The 21,965-nt window shown below is 44.7% G+C and overlaps 1 protein-coding gene and 1 non-coding gene across 2 annotated transcripts in view; both read left to right on the plus strand.

Annotated features, from left to right (window-relative positions):
* Positions 1 to 4,964: 4,964 nt before the first annotated feature.
* On the plus strand, positions 4,965 to 5,033 carry LOC128058301 (small nucleolar RNA SNORD36). Its single transcript, XR_008200437.1, has one exon. It is a non-coding gene; the product is annotated as a small nucleolar RNA SNORD36 (small nucleolar RNA).
* A 4,591-nt stretch (positions 5,034 to 9,624) lies between these two features.
* ANO10 (anoctamin 10) overlaps positions 9,625 to 21,965 on the plus strand; it is a 220,132-nt gene continuing 207,791 nt past the window's right edge. The window contains exons 1-2 of the mRNA XM_052636788.1: positions 9,625 to 9,770; positions 21,109 to 21,261. Of these exons, the coding sequence (XP_052492748.1) occupies positions 21,123 to 21,261 (139 nt within the window). The 5' untranslated portion in view covers positions 9,625 to 9,770; positions 21,109 to 21,122. The remainder of the gene's footprint in view (positions 9,771 to 21,108; positions 21,262 to 21,965) is intronic.

A 21,965-nucleotide genomic window follows, 5' to 3' on the forward strand; every position in this document is an offset into this window, starting at 1 on the left:
GCAGGAATTTTGAAAGTCATTGCATGGAACTGGACTGTTTGGGTTATAGATTTTTCATCTGTCTTAATTTTAATTGTTTTTGGTGGGTTGGGTTGTGCAGAGGAGTAAACAAGAATTCCAGGCAGAGGGGAAACATGAGTATACACACACATCCAACCCTTGTGTGTGTGTGTGTCTGTGGAAAGAATGATGGAGAGGAAGGAAGGAAGGAAGGAAGAGAGAAAGGGAAAGAAAGAGGAAAAGGAAGAGAAAGGGGAGAGAGAGAGAAAGAAAGTTAGGAAGACAGAAGGAAAGAAGAAAGGGCAGACGGAAGGGAAATTTCCAGGAAACTCAAAATCACCTGATTTCCTCTGGGGGGAGAAACTGACTCACTGGGGCATAGAGAGAAAGACCTATATTTTACTGCCTACTCCCTTCTAGTTTTTACTTTTGTACTAAGTACCTGTGTTATGTAGTTTAAGATTGAAAAACACAGAAAGAAGATATCCAGTAAACTTTGTCCTTTGACAGAGTGTCTGTGACTCTGAGGTTTGGCTGCCTTTCCAGGCTGCAGAATACACTTCTGTTGGAAAAGCTCCTGAGTCGAGCTGGTGGCAAGGCTACTCGTAATTGTTGGGAGAAAGTTCCACACAGGTCTTCTGAGTAAAGGTACTGACATGTTGGTTCCAAACTATGTTTTGAAGGATGGATTGTATAGCAAACAGCCTTGAAATGGAGCTGGTTTCTCCCCGTGGAGCAGAGGGCAGGTTTGTTTTCTGTCTAGAATAATAAAGATAATATCTCCCTCAGGGGTCAAGGTTGAGCAGGCTTACTACTGCCCCATTAGAAGTTACCTAAACCCAGAGTTTCTTAGCCATGGGTGTGTGTGTGTGTGTTGAATCTATCTGGACTGCTCCACAAATTCTTCCCATGGGGACAAAGTGAGCCGACAGAAGCATGGAGCCCAGACTGACCACTGTGCAATGAGTAATGAAGTCCTCTGTCTCTAACCCAGGGGCCTGTTGTCCTCTGTTGGCATCTGTGAAACTGATGGGTTAACTTACTAGCTCACAAGTACGGTACGATGTCATACCCTTTATAGTTCTTGACACTAATGATAGAGGTTTTGATTGTTGAAGATACTCCTCTTAATCAAAATCCAAATATTTAGGATGAGTTCTCCTCAGGTGAACAGTTTCACAGAGGAATTCTGTTATTTCAGTGGCTTTATTTCAGGAATGTGTTAGATACACAGAAGACACAGAAAAGAGCCATGAGCCATTTAGCCTGCTCCCTGCTAAGACAATAAATTGAAATAACACTGGGAGCCATATTGTGTCCTTGGTTATTTGGCAGATGTCAAATGGTCATTTCTCTGTTATATGTTTCCAGTAAAAACATGGTAGAAATAAAACAATTACTTTCCCCAAGGTACTAAATATATATATATGTATAATATTTCATCTACTCTAGCAAATAGGTGCTTGTATTCAACACTTACAGGGAGGAAGGAAACAGTTTACATATTTCTTTCTAGGAGGATGAGATGGGTCTTTTAATATGTGAAAGTAAATTTCTGCTTTTTATTTTTAGATGTCAATATGGAAAACCTCAAAATTGTTTTTTATTTAAGTCACTCATCTATGATTTTTTTGCTGCTGTTATAGTAGCCAGAGGGAGATGTAGGAGACACGGGGGTTCAATCCCTGGGTTGGGAAGATCCCCTGGAAGAAAAAATGGCAACCCACTGGAGTATTCTTGCCTGGGAAATCCTGTGGACAGAGGAGCCTGATGGGCTACAGTCCATGGGGTCACAAAAGAGTCGGACACGACTGAGCATGCACACACATGGTAGCCAGAACTGACTAAAACACTCATCTTTGACAAGACAAGGAGACATCTGAGGCTCCAAACCAAACAAAACTGACGGTAGTGACCCCCAGGGCAGTGAGGCTCAGTAAGGACACGGGCGGAAGTGGAGTCAGCACACCCATGTCGTGGGAGCAGATCTCAGGTGGACCCTCCGAGGCAGAGGGCTCAGAACAGGCAGTGAACAAAGCCAAACCTCAGCTCGAAGAGCAGCATGCAGAGAATGAAGGCAGAAGCAAAGAGGGCAAAGCTCAGGGAAGGCGCAGGCAGACATAACATGTATTTTCAGGAGAAAGCCTGCCAGCGAGCTCAGAGAGAGGAGGACTGTGCGATGAGCAGCCCTCCAGCTGCCTATTTTTTCACTGAGAAGAAATAAAGGCCAAATTCACTCGCTTAATGCCAAGCCATGAGAAAAACTCCTTCCAGCCAGGAACGTGAACCCTACCAACATCCAAAGCCTGCAAGCAGCTCACGTGAGAGAAGGTGAGACAGAAGATAAAACAGGAGCTGGTAGCACTTCAGAAAGAAGTGAAGGGGGAGAGAAAAAGTCATCAAAGAATTAAACTGGAAGCTGTCCATGAAAGAACAGACACTAAAGAAAACTCAGGAAGGACCATGGAGAGCAGGAATGAAAACAGCAAGATAGAGTTTCAAAAGATTAGAGAGAGGAAAAAAAAAAAGAGATTAGAGAGCAGGTTACACTTTTCAATAGGGAGATCAGAGTAGGACTTACTGAGAAAATGCCATCTTAAACAAAGTCTTAACAGGAGTGCGGGGGTTAGTTGTACTCTAGGGATATGCTCAGTTGCTTAGTCATGTCCAGTGCTTTGCGACGCTGTGGACTGTAGTCCGCCAGGCTCCTCTGTCCATGGGATTCTCCTGGTAAGAATATTGGAGTAGGTTGACATTTCCTCCCCCAGGGGATCTTCTTGACCCAGGGATCAAACCTGCATCTCCTGAGTTAGCAGTTGGATTCTTTACCACTGAGTCATCTGGGAATCCCATGCTGTAGGGAAGAGTGAGCGTATTAATGTCAGAAATCAGACAAGAAGGAAAGAAGGAAAAGCATAATTTTCAGATGGTGTGACTAAAATTGGAGATTGTCATGGAATAAACCGCTTATAAACTGTAAAAGATTTTATTTGGAGCATAAAATTAATAGGCATAATATTCATGTAACAAGCAACAACAACCAAATAGAAGCTATAATGGAAGAAAAGATCTTTTTTATACTAGTGATGAGAAAGGTAAATTACCTGGGAATAAACTTCATAAGAAATGGGAAAGATTTATATGAAGAAGCGCTAGCTGAGGGATTGGAAGCCTAAAAATAGCATCCAGTTAGATGTATTCACTTGAGATCAGGAAGGTGGAAGTTAGGAAACCATCCTCCTGTGGCTCCTGGCCCTGCCACAGGAGGAGAAGGATGTGGTTTCATTGCAGCTAGTTCCTTCTTTATTCTCAAGCTTCCCAGGTGTCAAGAAGCAGCAGTGGTTGTGGCAGCTTTTTGATCCAAATCTGAGATCTGGGATCACAGGATAAGATGCCCCTTTCCTACACTCAGGCAGAGGCTGTGGCTCCAGTAGCCTCAGAAGTAGCAGCTCCCATGGTGGACCAGTTTGGCAGTGTTACTCACTCCAAGATATCTAGTCTAGAAGTGCTTCTCCAGGCCTCCCAATGATTTGGTAAGGACTTAATTCTCTTTATTCAATCTCTTCCTGTGTAAAATACACAGGGTGATTTCTGTTTTCTGTATGGAAATTTGTCTGACATATTTGATATTGGAAGTGATTGCAGAAATGAGACCCTCAAGATGGGAATCTGGGATTGGGTCTGACCTGGCTAGGTTTGAAGATAATGGTGAACTTGCCACTGGGGGAAAATATGCTGTGCTGTGCTCAGTCGTGTCTTATTCTTTGCAACACCATGGACTGTAGCCCACAAGGCTCCTCTGTCCATGTGGATTCTCCAGAGAATACTGGAGTGGGTTGCCATGCCTTCCTCCAGGGGAATCTTCCCAACTTAGGGATCAAACTCAGGTGTCCCACATTGCAAGCGGATTCTTTACTGACTGAGCCACCGGGGAAGCCTAAGAACACTGGAGTGGGTAGTCTATCCCTTCTCCAAGAGATCTTCCCAACTCAGGAATCCACCCAGGGGCTCCTGCATTGCAGGTGGACTCTTTACCAGCTGAGCTACCAGGGAAGCCCAAAAAGTGAAAGTCAAAGTCATTCAGTCCCGTCTGACTCTTTTCGACCCCGTGGACTGTAGCCCACCAGGCTCCCCTGTCCATGGAATTCTCCAGGCCAGAATACTGGAGCGGGTAGTTGTTCCCTTCTCTAGGGAATCTTCCCAACCCAGGGATTGAACCCAGGTCTCCCACATTGCAGGCATATTCTTCACCATCTGAGCCCCCAGGGAAGTCCAAGAATACTGGAGTGGGTAGCCTATCCCTTCTCCAGGGGATCTTCCCGACCCAGGAATCAAACCAGGATCTCCTGCACTGCAGGTGGATTCTTTACCAGCTGAGCTACCAGAGGAAATGGGTTATAGCAAATCTAGGGCATGCAGTGGAAAAAGTACCGTAAATAATCCCCTATGGTTGCCTGGTGGAGAGAGAAATGGCAACCCACTCCAGTATTCTTGCCTGGAGAATCCCAGGGACAGAGGAGCCTGGTGGGCTGCCATCTGTGGGTTGCACAGAGTCGGACACGACTGAAGCGACTTAGCAGCAGCAGCAGCAGCATGGTTGCCTGGAATGAAAAAGTTTACTGAAGGGGAGGCTTCAGTGGCTGCTCTCCTAGACAGTCATGATGGGAATGAGGGATTCAAGAACTGACGGGGTGTGTTATATTGGAGAGTTTGAAGAAGCAAAATGATGTATTGTGAAAGTCAGAAAATACAGAAGTAAATTTAATATATGGTAACAGTGACATTTAAAATCTATCAGGGAAAGATGGATTAGTTAGTAAATGAGGTAGGGCAGATGCATAGCTATCAAGATATCAAGTAAAGTCGGATCTACACTACGTAACTTGCATCAAAAATAAATTCCTGATGGGTCCATTTTTTAAAGGAAAAAAAGTGAAATCATGAAACATTAGGAAGAAACCATATTACAATCATGTGAATTTCTCAATTAAACCTTCAAGTGGAAATACATGAGCTTTTCAACCCTGAGCAATTGCTACCATGTTAGCTTTTTTTTAAAAAAAATTATTGGAATATAGTTGCTTTACACCATTATGTTAGTTTCTGCTGTACAGTAAAGTGAATCCATTATACATATACATATATCCACTCTTTTTTAGATTTTCTTCCCATTTAGGTTACCACAGATCCTTGAGTAGAGTTCTCTTTGCTAAACAGTAGGTTCTCTACATTAGCTTTTAAGTTACTGTTTTTGCTCAAAATACACTGTAGAGTTAATGTTGTTTTCCAGATCGTGGTCTTCCTGCCTGCCTTGCACTGTAAGATAGGGTTCCCTATTTCATAATTAAGGAGAAGGCCAGGCTGGAGCGTCTGGTCCACAGGAAGACCTGTACATACTGTGGCCTTTACGCAAGTCAACTCAGAAGACCAGGGCACACTGGCCAAACTGGTGGAAGTCATCAGGACCAATTACAATGACAGATATGGTGAGATCTACCATCACTGGGGAGGCAGTGTCTTGGGTTCAAAATCAGTAGCTCATATTGCCAAGCCGGAGAAGGCAAAGATCAAAGAACTAGCCACCAAACTTGGTCAAGTGCACATTATTGAGTTTTCTGTACATAAAAGTAATAAAAAGTTCTTCTTCCAAAAAGAAGAAGAAGAAACCATAGAAGGATTTTCAGAGTAATACAAGAGAGGTGTAGGTCTAAGTATAATGTAACGAAACGTAGTAAGTAGTAAAACAGAAGTTTGGTAAAAATTGACTAATGGGAAAAGTCTGCATGACCAATAAAACCAAAACAATCAAAGGGAAAAAACCAAAGCAAGTAAAATAGTATAAGAGAACTCAAAAGGCATGTCAAACTGAGAAAAGTTTTGATATTCATTTCTAAGAAAGGAATTATTTTTATGATTATATGAAGTATTTCTATATCCAGTAGAAAAGTAGACAAAATACATAAATAATTTGTAGCAAATGAAATGCATATGTCTCATCATTCATAATAAGAGAAATATAAATTAATACATTTTTTCATTTATTAAATTGATAAGTTCTGGTTCTGGCCAAAATGGAGTAACTCCACTGCAGCCTATGTCTGCCACTGATTACTACTTAAACCTCTGGACAAAATAGGAAAAGGATACTACAAGGTGGAGAAAGGGGTGAAAATTCATGATTGTTTTTTCTTCTCCCTTCTCTGTCCTGGAGCTTCCTTGGTCACAGTACTTCATTACTATAGTACAGTAACATGAATAATTAGACCCTGATAGAAAACCTGTCCCTCTGGTCATGGGAGATGGGAAGAGGGACACTTGTATGAAGTAGGGGGAGGATCTCTGTCAGTTTTTCTCTCTCTCCCCTCAACATTGCCCTGAGGGCTGCCCTAGCTGCACAGAGCAGCACAACAGATATAAAAGATAGCAAACTGAAGAGGAACTCTTATCTTTCTGGCCAGCAGAACTGGATAAAGGATGTTCTGGGTGCCAGAGCTTATGAAAGAAATGTCCCAAAGGAGAGTGGTGGAGAAGGGAATCCCTAATTCTGTGTAGTGGTTTGTTACGCAGCCACAGCTAACTGATACAGGAGTCCATATCCTTAACTGAAGTCTACCATTTGTGTTTTCCAACAACTAATTTGTCGTATTTACAGTTTTAATGTGTTAATTGTAGAGATGAAAGGAGACCCTCTTTGTGAAAGGCATTTTTAATATTTCCATTCAATTTTTATTTTTCCATTCCTTCCAGCATATAAATATCAGAAGATGTTATATGGAGAGATGGCCATAAATTCAAGGAATGAGAAAATAGGAAGTGTGCAGTTGAAAAAAAAAAGTCTATTGAGTAATCAATGTCTAAACCTATAGAACCTCATAAACAATTTGTCCTGATTTTCAGAAGAGAAAAGAACTTCTGGCCCCCACCATGATGGCCACAGGAGAACTGATCAGTAAGCTGTGAGCTGCTATGACAGAGCATTAGGAGTCTAGAAAGATCAACACACAGTCCCTTCCAAGTAATTAGGCTTCTGTGCTCTATCCCTGGTCTCCCTCTTTCCTGTCTTGAACCTGGAAAACACAAAGCAGGGTCAGGGGACAGAAAAGCAGACCCAGCCTCTCAGACACTGTAGGACTTCAGGCATCTGTCTGCAATGAACTGCGGAAGAAAGTGACCATTCACTGTTTCTCTCATTCCTTTTAAGAGTTATTGCATGCCTACTGGGATCCTTAACTGGGGATGTACCGTGGATAAAACTGAAAAATCTCTGCCCCTGTGAAGCTTACATCCTAGTGAAAGATTGACAAAAAACAATATAAAGCGCTAGAAGGTGATGAGCGCTACGGAAAAAAGAAGTATGTTAAGATGGTGAGATGGACTGGAGAGAAGGTATTAAAGAATAGTCAGAAAGTGGTTTCCCTGGTGGCTCAGAGGTTAAAGCGTCTGCCTCCAATGCGGGAGACCAGGGTTCGATCCCTGGGTCAGGAAGATCCCCTGGCGAAGGAAATGGCAATCCACTCCAGTATTCTTGCCTGGAGAATCCCATGGATGGAGAAGCCTAGTAGGTTACAGTCCATGGGGTCGCAAAGAGTCAGACACAACTGAGCAACTTCACCTTTACCTAGAAAGGGCCTCGGTGAGAAGATGGGATTTGATTCCAGATTCCTGTGAAGGAAGGAAGGAAATAAATCATCTCCTTAATTAACAAAGAGCTTTGAAAGCAGAGAGAACAAAACCCCAGTGCACAGATCCCGAGGTGGGAGGTGGCAAAGATGGTAGAGGGTGGCTGGTGAATTCCTGACAGAGCAGGGAGACTAACATAGCTAGGATGGAGAAAAAAGGGGAGAGTAAGAGCTTTATTTAACTTATATGCAGAGTACATCATGAGAAACACTGGGCTGGAAGAAGCACAAGCTGGAATCAAGATTGCCAGGAGAAATATCAATAACCTCAGATATGCAGATGATACCACCCTTATGGCAGAAAGTGAAGAAGAACTAAAGCTTCTTGATGAAAGTGAAAGTGGAGAGTGAAAAAGTTGGCTTAATGCTCAACATTCAGAAAACTAAGATCATGGCATCTGCTTCCATCACTTCATGGCAAATAGATGGGGAAACAGTGGAAACAGTGTGAGACTCTTTTGGGGGGCTCCAAAATCACTGCAGATGGTGACTGCAGCCATGAAATTAAAAGACGCTTACTCCTTGGAAGAAAAGTTATGACCAACCTAGATAGCATATTCAAAAGCAGAGACATTACTTTGCCAACAAAGGTCCGTCTAGTCAAGGCTATGGTTTTTCCTGTGGTCATGTATGGGTGTGAGAGTTGGACTGTGAAGAAAGCTGAGCGATGAAGAATTGATGCTTTTGAACTGTGGTGTTGGAAAAGACTCTTGAGAGTCCCTTGGACTGCAAGGAGATCCAACCAGTCCATTCTGAAGGAGATCAGCCCTGGGATTTCTTTGGAAGGAATGATGCTAAAGCTGAAACTCCAATACTTTGGCCACGTCATGTGAAGAGTTGACTCATTGGAAAAGACTGATGCTGGGAGGGATTGGGGGTAGGAGGAGAAGGGGACGACAGAGGATGAGATGGCTGGATGGCATCACGGACTCGATGGACGTGAGTCTGAGTGAACTCCGGGAGTTGGTGATGGACAGGGAGGCCTGGCGTGCTACGATTCATGGGGTCGTAGAGAGTCGGACACGACTGAGCAACTGAACTGAACTGAAGAGGTTTTCTCCGAGGTAGGGGACGGCGGGGCTAGGAGGCTATAATCTATAAGATATTTGGCTATATTGGATATGAAGTTTTAATAATATACTGGATTTGGACTTTTCATTACCTGAAAGTGAATTACAACTAAAATGAGACTTGTTCTTATATTTGAAAGTGACAAGAAAGTTGGATTCTGGACCTTCTGTGCTCACTCAGTCGTGTCTGACTCCTTGCAACCTCCTGGACCACAGCCTGCGAGGCTGCTCTTGTCCATGGGATTTTACAGATAATACTGGAGAAGGTTACCATTTCCTTTGCCAGGGGATCTTCCCAATCGGTGGCTCGATTCCGCATCTCCTGCGTCTCCTGCATTGACAGGAGAATTCTTTACCACTGAGCCACCCGGAAAGCCCCAGTTTGGGCCTTAAGAGACAGGAAAAGAGGAAAATGTGAAAGGGCCATATTTCTTTAGGGGTCGCCGTTGGACTCTTGGAGTGACAGCCCAGTCCTAGGAGACCCCGCCTCTCCATTTTGGTCCTGCCCCCGTCCTGCTGGACAGCCTTGGGAAACCCCGCCTCTCCTACCGTGGTCCCGCCCACACGCGAAGTGCCAGCCCCAAAGGCAACCCTTTTCTTTAGCAGCCTCAGCTCTCATTGCAGGCGACAGCGGGGTTTGGCTCGTCTGGGGTTTCTCCGGGGCAGCCAGGTCTCTCCGCCGGGGGTGACTCACAGCTAGGCCCCAGCACCAAGCCCCGCCCACCCCCACCGCGGCCCCACCCCCACCGCGGCCCCGCCCCCACCGCGGCCCCGCCCCCACCGCGGCCCCGCCCCCACCGCGGCCCCGCCCCCCACCACCGCGGCCCCGCCCCGCCTGCGCCAGATTGCGTCTTGGCCCCGCCACGGCCGCCACGGCCGCCACGGCCGCCACGCCCAGCGCTCAGCGGCGCCCGCCCCGCAGGCCCCCGCCCGCCTCCAGCCCCCAGAGTTGCTCGCCGGGCCTTCGGGACTCGCCGGCTGTCGGGCCCGCCCCTGAAGACGTGGAGCGCTGAGGCGGCGGGTGAGTGAGGTAGGGGGCCTGCGACCCCTGACACTCGGCGGCCAGAGCCCAGGTCGCTGCGGGTCGTTGAGTCTGGGCTGCCCTGCGGCGGCGCGACGCTTCCTTCCCGTGTACCTTCCGGGGCTGGCAATCCGGGAATGGGGAGATGGGACCCGGAGGGACGCCGAGGTCGGGTATTTTTCGAGGCGGCGGGCGGAGCGGGGAGCAGCGCAGGTGGGAGTGGCATTCGCAGGTTTGGACGCTGCAGAGGGCCACGGTTGGTCTGAGGTGGAGGGTTCATAGAAGAAATCTGGTGAGGGTGAACTCTCGTGGCTTGTGGAGGCAGGATGCGGGGGCTTGAGGTGTTCCAGACCTGGGCAATGAGGTGATTCGGGATGGCGAAGTCGGCGAAGCCCAGGGAAGGGCGTTTTGGGGAAGGACCAGCTCACGGGGGCCGGTGATTCACGCTTCCGTAGACAGTCGGAACGCGTGTGACCCCATCCAGCTTGTGAGTTCTGCTGTTTCTCACATTGGGGCGATCGAGTTTCCAGGCTTTCAACAGGGACACATCGTGTAGCTTAAATAATAGCTTAAATAATAGATGCAAATCAAGGGTAGTGCCTGGGACACCTGAGAGCTGTGACTGGACCGGGTGCTTCTCCTAATTTACCTGGAGCTGTGGCCGCGCCAGTGCTGGTGGGCGCTGTCTTCTGTAAAAACCCCATTTCAGCAATCCAGACGGTGTATGGAGGTCCCACCCTTTCAGAGTTGAGGTTTATTCGGATTGAAAAACATCACAAATATTTAACATATTTTAAATCGTGTGGAGTTTTAATGTTTAAAAATCGAATCCTGTGGGGTTTTAAAAAATATTTAAATCTTTCTTTTGTGATTACTTTCAACTTAAAGTTACATGGAGCTAGAGAAGCACATTCTGTGAGTATGACAGACAATTGCAAATTAACTGTGGAAAGTAGATCGTATCTGTTATGACCAGATACTGTAGAACTGCAGATGAAGAATGAAATTGAAAAGGCCCTAAAATATTGGAAAAGGAAAGAAGAGTCCTGGTAAATTGGAAAGTGTGTGCACTTAAAAAAACAAACCAACAAGCTCAGTGAAACTTTTCTTCATTGTAAGAAAACTCAGAAGATAGAGAAAAGTATAAAGGATGAACATTAAAACTCCATGTTATTTCACCAACTCTTTTGGTGCAGTTCAGTTCAGTTGCTCAGTCGTGTCTGACTTTTTGCGACCCCATGAATCGCAGCACGCCAGGCCTCCCTGTCCATCACCAACTTCTTTATTTTTGTTTTTTTTTTGCATAACTAAATGTTGTTTCGTCACTAAGTCATGTCTGACTCTTGTGACCCCATGGACCGTAGCCCGCCAGGCTCCTCTGTCCTTTGGATTTTCCAGGCAAGAATACTTAAGTGGGTTGCCATTTTCTTCTCCAGGGGATCTTCCCAACCCAGGAACTGAACCCGGGTCTCCTGCACTGCAGGCAGATTCTTTACCAACTGAGCTACCAGGGAATTCTAAATAACTAAATGTACATAGTACATAATTGGGGTCATATTGTTGTATTACTTTGTGTTTTGCTTTTTTCCTTTTGTATTTTTAGCATTTTCCTGGATCATTGAAAATTCTCCCTAAACATCTTCATAAATGGTGGTGAGTTCATCAGGTGAATTCATTCTTTTATCACTTCGGAGGGGTTCAGCTGTGTGCCAGGTCTTGTGCTTAGGGAGGAGATTCATTGTTGCTCTAGGTTCTCAGACATTATTCCAGCCCAAAGAAGCAGAAATCTTGACAGTGTCTGGGGTGCTAAATGTAGACAGACTATTGAGTGCAGCATGTAATCAGGTCTGGGCTGCTGTGACCAGGTCGTCTTTATGGCATCATGGCTCAACTCTCCCACACCTTTTTGTGGAGTCTTGAGGCTGGGAGGTCCCCAGATATGTGCCTCAGGGAATGGGCCTCAGCATCTTCCCTGTGTTGGGGGTGTCCCTGTGGAACTCTAGTGAAGGGTGGGGGTGTGCAGTGCTCAAATTCCATTCTCAGATCTGCCCACATCTTAGGTGACTCTGAGCGGGGGAGGGGGACTGTCTCATAATTAACTACCTGCCGAGGTTTTAGAGGCTGTCTCTAAGTTGTCTTAGACCTCGGGAGCCCTAGGAGAGGTCCTGTCCCTTTTCCTTCTAACACCAGCCATTAAAATTGCAACTTCTCTCCTAGGAAATCTCTCTCATCTTCCAGCTTGATCAGTGTAGCCCTTCAGTTTTCTCTCACGGACGTGTTCCTGCTCTACTTTATGACTGAAAGTATTTTTGTCATTTTGATCAGAGCTTCTCCTTGAGTCTGATGTAAGGTGATTCCTAAAGACAGCCTTGTCCATTTACTTATTATTAATCTTTGAATTTATGATAATTCCATTGACTTTTCTTCTTTACCCAAACTCAAGAAGAGAAGTAAGAGGTTGTTACTCTTTTTTTTTTGATCCTTGATAAAATATGTGAACACCCCCCGCCCTCTTGGTTGAACTCACAGTGAGTTTCTTTGTGCACGTGTGTTTCGGCCACCATGTGGTCAGGATTTCGTTCTTATTATAGGCGGGTGATTCCAATAGCTAACATAAAAGCAACCAGGAGCCAGTTCCTTTGTAGATCTCCTTTAGCTCTGTGTGCAATTCAATACATGATAAAGGAGAAAGAGTTTGGGATGGCTGTCTACTGACCCTGTGCGGAGGGTATATGGAACCTAGCTGCTCTGTGTTGTGTAGTTATTCCTGGGTGCTGGCCTGGCCAACTTTCTGGATAAAAGGGGACACTGGCTATGGTAGCAGAATCATTCTGCTCTCTTGTGTCCAGGAAATCTGTGTTGAATCATTACCTGTTTTCAGATTGGCCCCAACAGGAACTGTGAGGCCCTCTGCCATGCCCACACTTAAACCCACCAGGTTCCCCCACCTGGTTTTTTGGTTCCACGTACTACTCAAGTGGTAAAGAATCTGCCTGAGATGCAGGAGACCAGGGTTCAGTCCCTGAATTGGGAAGAGCCTCTGGAGAAGGAAATGGCAATCCACTCCAGTACTCTTGCCTGAAGAATTCCATGGACAGAGAAGCCTGACAGGCTACAGTTTGTGGGGTTGCAAAGAGTTGGACACAACTGAGTGACTAACACACACACTAATCTAGTGTGGATGGTAATGGTGAAGTGAAGTCGCTCAGTCGTGTCCGACTCTTTGCGACCCCATGGACTGTAGCCTACCAGGCTCCTCCCCCCATGGGATTCTCCAGGCAAGAGTACTGGAGTGGGTTGCCATTTCCTTCTCCAGGGGATCTTCCCGACCCAGGGATTGAACCCAGGTCTCCTGCGAGCCAGGCAGACGCTTTAACCTCTGAGCCACCAGGGAAGCCCCAGTGGTGAAACCAGCTCCTATTAAGACCCTCTGGTGAAAGTGGATTGCAGAACTCGGCTTAGTCCTGGCCGCCGTGAGGTTTCTTATTTTTACCACCTTACACTTGATATCCACTTGTTGGGCCCGCCCATGTGGAGAGATGGGTTTGGGACAGGCCTGGATTGCACTGGTCAGTGAACCACAAGAGTGATGTTGCATGCAGAGCCCAGAGAGGGGCAGGACTGCCTGAGGAGAGAGCATCCCCAGGGGTGATACCATGCCATGATGGAAATTCCCTGAGTAGAGGGCCCGGGAAGGAGGGCACAGGGCTTCAGGAACAGGACCATGGTCATTTAAGAGAGGTTCCTGTCTCTTAGGTCACCCAGCCTGTAAGTGCCATTCCAGTGGAAGCACCTGAAAACAAGCAGTGTTGAAAGATGCTCCAAGAGCATCTTATGTACTGGAGCCTTGGAGGGGTCAAAGCTTACCAAGTTCCACTGAACTGCTCAGAGCAGAGCCTAAGCAGCACTGGCACTTGTGTTAGTCTGTGGGTCTCTTAATGATCAAAAGTGCGTGGCTGGCTACACAGCTGTGGTAAGGCCACTGCTGTGGTGAGACTATAAACCAACATTATTGGCTAAGTTCATAAAAAGGGGGAAAAAGGTTCTTTGCATACGGCATGGTATCATTGAAAGAGTGCTGGATTTCAGTCCTCTTTCTGCTACAATGGTTGTTTAACTTCAGTCAGTTCAGTTCAGTCACTCAGTAGTGTCCGACTCTGCGACCCCATGCATCGCAGCACGCCAGGCCTCCCTGTCCATCACCAACTCCCGGAGTTTACCCAAACTCATGTCCATCGAATCGGTGATGCCATCCAGCCATCTCATCCTCAGTCGTCCCCTTCTCCTCCTGCCCCCAATCCCTCCCAGCATCAGAGTCTTTTCCAATGAGTCAACTCTTCGCATGAGGTGGCCAAAGTACTGGAGTTTCAGCTTTAGCATCATTCCTTCCAAAGAAATCCCAGGGCTCTGCTTCTGTTAGGTCCATACCATTTCTGTCCTTTATCGAGCCCTTCTTTGCATGAAATGTTCCCTTGGTATCTGTAATTTTCTTGAAGAGATCTCTAGTCTTTCCCATTCTGTTGTTTTCCATTTCTTTGCATTGATCGCTGAGGAAGGTTTTCTTATCTCTCCTTGCTATTCTTTGGAACTCTGCATTCAGATGCTTATGTCTTTCCTTCTCTCCTTTGCTTTTCGCTTCTCTTCTTTTCACATCTATTTGTAAGGCCTCCCCAGACAGCCGTTTTGCTTTTTTGCATTTCTTTTCCATGGGGATGGTCTTGATCCCTGTCTCCTGTACAGTGTCACGAACCTCTGTCCATAGTTCATCAGGCACTCTGTCTATCAGATCTAGTCCCTTAAATCTATTTCTCACTTCCACTGTATAATCATAAGGAATTTGATTTAGGTCGTACCTGAATGGTCTAGTGGTTTTCCCTACTTTCTTCAATTTAAGTCTGAATTTGGCATTAAGGAGTTCATGATCTGAGCCACAGTCAGCTCCCGGTCTTGTTTTTGCTGACTGTATAGAGCTTCTCCATCTTTGGCTGCAAAGAATATAATCAATCTGATTTCGGTGTTAACCATCTGGTGATGTCCATGTGTAGAGTTGTTGGAAGAGGGTGTTTGCTATGACCAGTGTGTTCTCTTGACAAAACTCTATTAGTCTTTGCCTTGCTTCATTCTGTATTCCAAGGCCAAATTTGCCTGTTACCCCAGGTGTTTCTTGACTTCCTATTTTTGCATTCCAGTCCCCTGTAATGAAAAGGACATCTTTTTTGGGTGTTAGTTCTAAAAGGTCTTGGAGGTCTTCACAGAACCGTTCAGCTTCAGCTTCTTCAGTGTTACTGATTGGGGTGTAGACTTGGATTACTGTGATATTGAATGGTTTGCCTTGGAAATGAACAGAGATCATTCTGTCGTTTTTGAGATTGCATCCAAGTACTGCATTTCGGACTCTTGTTGACCATGATGGCTACTCCATTTCTTCTAATGGATTCCTGCCCACAGTAGTAGATATAATGGTCATCTGAGTTAAATTCACCCATCCCAGTCCATTTTAGTTCGCTGATTCCTAGAATGTCAATGTTCACTCTTGCCATCTCCTGTTTGACCACTTCCAATTTGCCTTGATGCATGGACCTGACATTCCAGGTTCCTATGCAATATTGCTCTTTACAGCATCGGACCTTGCTTCTATCACCAGTCACATCCACAACTGGGTATTGTTTTTGCTTTGGCTCCATCCCTTCCTTCTTTCTGGAGTTATTTCTCCACTGATCTCCAATAGCATATTGGGCACCTACCGACCTGGGGAGTTCCTCTTTCAGTATCTATCATTTTGCCTTTTCACACTGCATGGCTTAGTTTCATTGAGTTAGACAAGGCTGTGGTCCGTGGGATTAGATTGACTAGTTTTCTGTGATTATGGTTTGTGTGTCTGCCCTCTTGCCTCTCGCAACACCTACTGTCTTACTTGGGTTTCTCTTACCTTGGATTTGGGGTATCTCTTCACAGCTGCTCCAGCAAAGCGCAGCCAATGCTCCTTACCTTGGACGAGGGGTATTTCCTCACAGCCTTCCCTCCTGACCTTGAACATGGAGTAGCTCCTCTTGGCCCTCCTGCGCCTGTGCAGCCACCGCTCCTTGGACGTGGGGTTGCTCCTCTCGGCATGTGTAACTTCAGGTTTTATTAACGTGAAATAGTATGTGGTCTTGGGACTAATTGATGCCTAAGGCTCCTTTTGTTCTAAAAGTTCTATCCTAGTCCAGCTTCTGCAGTGGTTTTGCCAGTCTCCTGAATAGGTAACAAGTTCTTTCAGTTTATATGCTTTTACCCAAAACTAAACAAAAGACCCTTTTGAAGCTGGGCAACTTCTTGTGTTCAAAGTTAATATGTTTTTAATCTTAGGAGTAAAGCAAAATATTGCATATGTCATTTTGGAAGTATCTTTTGGTCTTTATTGCAGTGTATATTTTACACCTGTTATTGAAAAGTTGAGTTTTCTATTTTATGAACATAGAAGGTATTTGTTTCTAATCATAAGAAACACGTGCTCACTAAAATTCAAATTAGAAAAATGTAAAGAAAATAAAAATGATCATGAATCCTACTACCTGAAAATGGCCAAGGAAAAATATAGCTGCCTAATCATTGATGGAATTTTTGTTAAATGCACATACCCACATGTGACTAACACAAGTGTGTGTAGTACAAAGTCTGTCATATGTGATGAGTAGGTATATATACACACTTGTGGTTAAGGTTGTGAGCTCTGGCATCAGGCTGTCTGGTTTTGAAGCCCAGTTCCCCTCTTTGCGACTGTGATGTGGACTGTTTTACTTCTTTCACCTCCGTTTTCTCTTCTGTAAAGTGAAATCATCGAAGTTCCTTCTTCACGAGGTTGGTGTGGGACTCTTGTGTGCTTAGCCACTCAGTCGTGTCTGACTCTTTGTGACCCCATAGACTATTGCTCACCAGACTCCTCTGTCCATGGGAATTCTTCAGGCAAGAATACCAGAGTGGGTTGCCATGCCCTCCTTCAGGGGATCTTCCCAACCCAGAGATCATCCCAGGTCTCCCGTGTTACAGGCAGATTCTTTACTGACTGAGCCAAAAAAATGTATAGCCCTGGGTAATGCCCTGGTGATCCAGTGTTTAGGACTTTGCGCTTCTCCTGTAGGGGCCATGGGTTCATCCCTGGTCAGGAAGCTTAGGTTCCTGCATGCAGAGCAGCACAGGCAGAAAAGAAAAAGAAAAACATAGCCCAGTGCTTTGAATGCAGTAGCTAGTGTTGTCATTTTACAATTACTATGGATAATATATATTCATAAATGGGGTCACATTCTGCATTTTTACCTTATAGTGTTATGAAACAGTCTCATGTTAATGGAGTTGGATCTGTATCCTGGTATTAATGATTCTGTTGTATAGTTAGACTTTATTTAGCCGCTCTCCTGTTTGACATTATAGGAAAGATAGACAAAAGAATTGTAATGAACTTCTGTGTACATTTTTTATTTTTGGTATAAATTCCTGAATATTCATTACAAGGACTGATGCTGAAGCTCTAGTACTTTGGCCACCTGATGTGAAGGAGCCAACTCTTTGGAAAAGACCCTGATGCTGGGAAAGATTGAAGGCAAGAGGGGAAGGGGGCCACAGGAGAAGAGAGGATTGGATGGCATTATTGACTCAATGGGCATGAAACTGAGCAAACTCCTGGAGATAGTGAAGGACAGGGAAGCCTGGAGTGATCTGAGTCGGACATGACTGAAAAACTGGACAACAACATAAATTCCTAGAACTGGCAATGTTTTCTTGAATGGTGTATTTAATACCGTGTTTCAGATTGCTACTGTTCTTTATGGGAAGGTGGAATCAAGTTACAACATCTGACAGCAGTATGTGAAAATGCCAACTTTTCTGCTCTTGTGCCAGACCATCTGGGTTCTGTCCACCTTTCAACAAATCTGGAAAGGGAAAACATCTCATTGTTACTTTGCATTCTTTTCTTAGTAACTTTGAACATCTTTTCAAGTGTGTTGTCCTCTTTATTTCTTCTTTGTGACTTGTCAATTCAGTTTTTCTTCTATTTTCCTATTGTTGATTTGTAAGAATTCTTTGTATATCAGAGATTGTGACATTTTTGTCTGTAACATATGGGACATCTTTTTAAGGTTAAGGTCATGTTTCAAAACTGAAAGGAGCAAGTATTTACTGTGAATTTCTAGATAGAGCCCATATGCTTGTTGAGAACTGAAACCTGCCTCTAGTTTTTCAGAAAGATTGTTTTATGACTTGTTGATTGTGAATAATTCTCACTCACTTTGGTGGTGGTTTAGTCACTGTGTCTAACTCTTGCGAGCCCATGGGCTGTAGCCTACCAGGCCACTCTGTCCATGGGATTCTACAGGCAAGAATACTGGAGTGGGTTGCCATTTCTTTCACTTAAATTCAGTTCAGTTCAGTACAGTCACTCAGTCGTGTCCGACTCTTTGCGACCCCATGAATCACAGCACACCAGGCCTCCCTGTCCATCACCAGCTCCCAGAGTTTACCCAAACTCATGTCCATCAAATCGGTGATGCCATCCAGCCATCTCATCCTCGGTCGTCCCCTTCTCCTCCTGCCCCGAATCCTTCCCAGCATCAGAGTCTTTTCCAGTGAGTCAACTCTTCGCATGAGGTGGCCAAAGTACTGGAGTTTCAGCTTTAGCATCATTCCTTCCAAAGAACACCCAGGACTGATCTCCTTTAGAATGGACTGGTTGGATCTCCTTGCAGTCCAAGGGACTCTCAAGAGTCTTCTCCAACACCACAGTTCAAAAGCATCAATTCTTCGGCACTCAGCTTTCTTCACAGTCCAACTCTCACATCCATACATGACCACTGGAAAAACCATAGCCTTGACTAGATGGGCCTTTGTTGGCAAAGTAATGTCTCTGCTTTTGAATATGCTATCTAGGTTGGTCATAACTTTTCTTCCAAGGAGTAAGCGTCTTTTAATTTCATGGCTGCAGTCACCATCTGCAGTGATTTTGGAGCTCACAAAATTAAAGTCTGACACTGTTTCCACTGTTTCACCATCTATTTGCCATGAAGTGATGGGACCAGATGCCATGATCTTCGTTTTCTGAATGTTGAGCTTTAAGACAACTTTTTCACTCTCCTCTTTCACTTTCATCAAGAGGCTTTTTAGTTCCTCTTCACTTTCTGCCATACATTAGGCAGTGCATAAAGGTGAAAAAGCTTTGACCTTTGATGCCTGTGCACATATGCCCTTTTGAACCCTTTCTTTATTGTCCTTAATCTCACCATTCCTTCCGTCTTTGCTGTTTGCTCATATACAGCCATTCTTCCCATGTCCCTGGTTAGAAACCTTGGAGTCATCTGTGTATCTTTTCCAAGTTGAAGGCTTTCTAGTTCTCAGGCTCCCTTCCCAGAAAGTCCTTTTCCCTCCTCAGTTTGCCCCTGCCCTTCTGGTTATTGCTATTATATTGGGTTGGCCAATAAGTTCTTTCACGTTTTCCATAAGGTGCAATAGAAAAACCCGAATGAACTTTTTCGTCAACCCAGCACCGAGTCTGTGTGTTAGAATGATTTGATGTACCCTCGCTTCTCAAAAGTAAGATATTGATCTTATTTACTTCTGTACCTTTAGACTCCATCATGACCTGGCCCATAGTAACCCCATGATTAATGTTTGTTGTATTTGATTTTTCCATGTAAAAGATGATGATGGTAAGCCTCTATAGTCTATTGGTAAATTAACCTTTTCCCAAACTTTTTGTTACTAGGAATTTCAGAGATTCAAAGGAATTGAAAGAATACCAAGACAAAGCCCCCTAAATGTACCTGTTGGGATTTATATCACCCTGGCACATAGTCAGTCGTCTGCTCATAAACCTCCTGTCTTACTGACTATTGAGTCAGATGTAAATGGCAGCAGACTTTCCCATATGGTTGCAGCTTACAAACATGTTATCAGCCTGCTCTGGTCAGGACTTCACCCTCACTTCATTGACTTTACACGTGTTGCTCCTTGCATAGAACATGCTTCCCTCTTTGCTGGACCATTAACTTTTGTGTATGAGGTATTCTGAGTTCCCATAGCTCTAATTGCTAACTCTTTTGTCATTCTATATAATTCCTGACCACATTATCAGCTATTTGAAGGTGAGAACTCAGTCCTATTTTGACCTGGCAGCCTAGCCTGCTGACTCTCATTTGGCTGATACCTGGAAACAGCATTCCTGGTGTATCTGTAGTATAATTTGCATCCAACATTAATTTATAATACCTGTGTTGCCCCAAACAAAACTTATGCTCTGTTAGTGAAAAACAAAAGCTTATGAGTCCAGGCCAGTCTTGGTCTGTTTGATCAGCTTGCTGCAAGACCGTGAGTTCCCCCAAAGAAAGGAAAGATGCCCTGTATTGTTGGTCACTCCTTCTGTGATTGTACCCAATAATCTATTTGCACTTGTGCTTTGGAGTCATTAAAGCTTCCATTAAGTACAAAGTTAGAATAAAGGAGTCCAAAGTCTGAAAATTTCCCCTGATGAGAATCACTGAGTTAGAGAGATTGACATGAGAAACACTTTAGGGGAGGTCATTAGGCCTTAGTGACTGATACCATCAGTGGGTCTCCAGATTGACTGTGACAGTTTTCAGGCTTGGTAACAGAGATAAAGATGATCCCTCTGAGAAAGTTAGGGACACTGGGAGGGGCAGCTGATGCTGGGGACATAGACTGCATACCGCAACATGAAGCTGGACTGTGTCAGCCCCCTGCTCATGATGAATTGATGACTTCTGTTGTATGTTGACAAGGCGCAGTTGCTTTGTAATAGTCAGGAGCCCTCATTGGGTTCCAGTCCACTCCCATCCTCCCTCCCCTAAAACATAGTTCATGCTCCAGCCGTAACTAATCACTTCTATTTCTCTGAGTCTCTTGGCTATTTGTCATCATCATTTTGCAGGGGGCACTCTATTTCCTCTACCTGGATTGCCATCCATTGTCCATCTGGCAAACTCTCGTTCATCCTTCTAAGTCCTGTTCAGGTCAGTCACACCCTCTGTAAATCCTTTCTTAGTCCTCTTGTGAGAGTACCTTTCACACTGTTATCTCATCACTTACCTGAATGTCCCCTCCACCATATTCTGATCTGCTTACAAACAAGGGTGTTGTTCCCTTGTTTTTGTGCAGTGCCTGGCCCCCACAAATGCTGTGAACCGTTGGGTGAGCCTGGCATGTAACCCATCTGGATCATGGGAAAATTCCTTTTGTCTAAGAAGCCAGACTTGTGGTGAATTGTGGTTAATTTTCATTAAGAGAAAATACAGATATAGTCTATGTTTGTTTTTTTCCGTGAGAACCCATGTTTACTTCTTATTTTCAGCAAGTTTGTCAAAGATGAAAGTGACCTTATCCGCTCTGGATACTCATGAGAGTTCTTTCCTGCCTTTGGTCGTCATAGAACTTGCTCAGGATGTCAAGGAGGAAACCAAAGAATGGCTGAAAGCCAGGATCATCACTAAAAAGAAGGATGGAGGTGAGTAAATGAATATTACTCCGAGTTAGTCATGCCCACTTGAGTAAAACTGTATTTACAAATGTGTTTCACAGTTTTCTGGTTGATCTATTTTTAAAAATGTTCATTTCTTTGCTCATTGTTCTATACCTAGGACTTGAAAGGAGGTCTTAGGTCAACGTTAGGTTGTAAGGCTCTCTTAGACCGTAAACAACCTGAGTGATTTTGTTCACAGCTGTAAACTCTGCACCTGTGTACAGTACCTGGTGCATAGTAGGTACTTAATAAAAATTGGTCAAATGTACGAATATCTTTGAGTATTCTTTACGTGTTGGTTGTGATGCTAAGAGGGACAGAAACGTGTCTCCGACAGCAAAGATATTACTGTCAGGGTAAGGAGACAGAATGCTAGATCCAGGAAGTCAAAGGAATAGGAAAAAAGCTAATGAAAAAGCTGTTAGAAAATAGCGCGGGATACTTAAAAATGAGTCTTGTATGTGTGCTTGCTATGAAAGTAAAGGGAAGGAAGAAGTGATGCTTGGTGATGCTTTTCAGGTGCTAAGGGATGACTTCATGGAAGAAGCCAAAGTTTAACCCTCAGCTCTCTGGCAGAAAGGGGGCTGGACCTGGGAAAGAGGTGGAGGGCATTTTACACGAGCAGACACTTTGTTGTCATTGTTCAGTCGCCAAGTTGTGTCTCGGCAACCCCATGAACTGCAGCACAC

This window comes from Budorcas taxicolor, chromosome 1, assembly GCF_023091745.1.
Source record: "Budorcas taxicolor isolate Tak-1 chromosome 1, Takin1.1, whole genome shotgun sequence".
In the NCBI taxonomy this organism is placed as follows: domain Eukaryota; kingdom Metazoa; phylum Chordata; class Mammalia; order Artiodactyla; family Bovidae; genus Budorcas; species Budorcas taxicolor.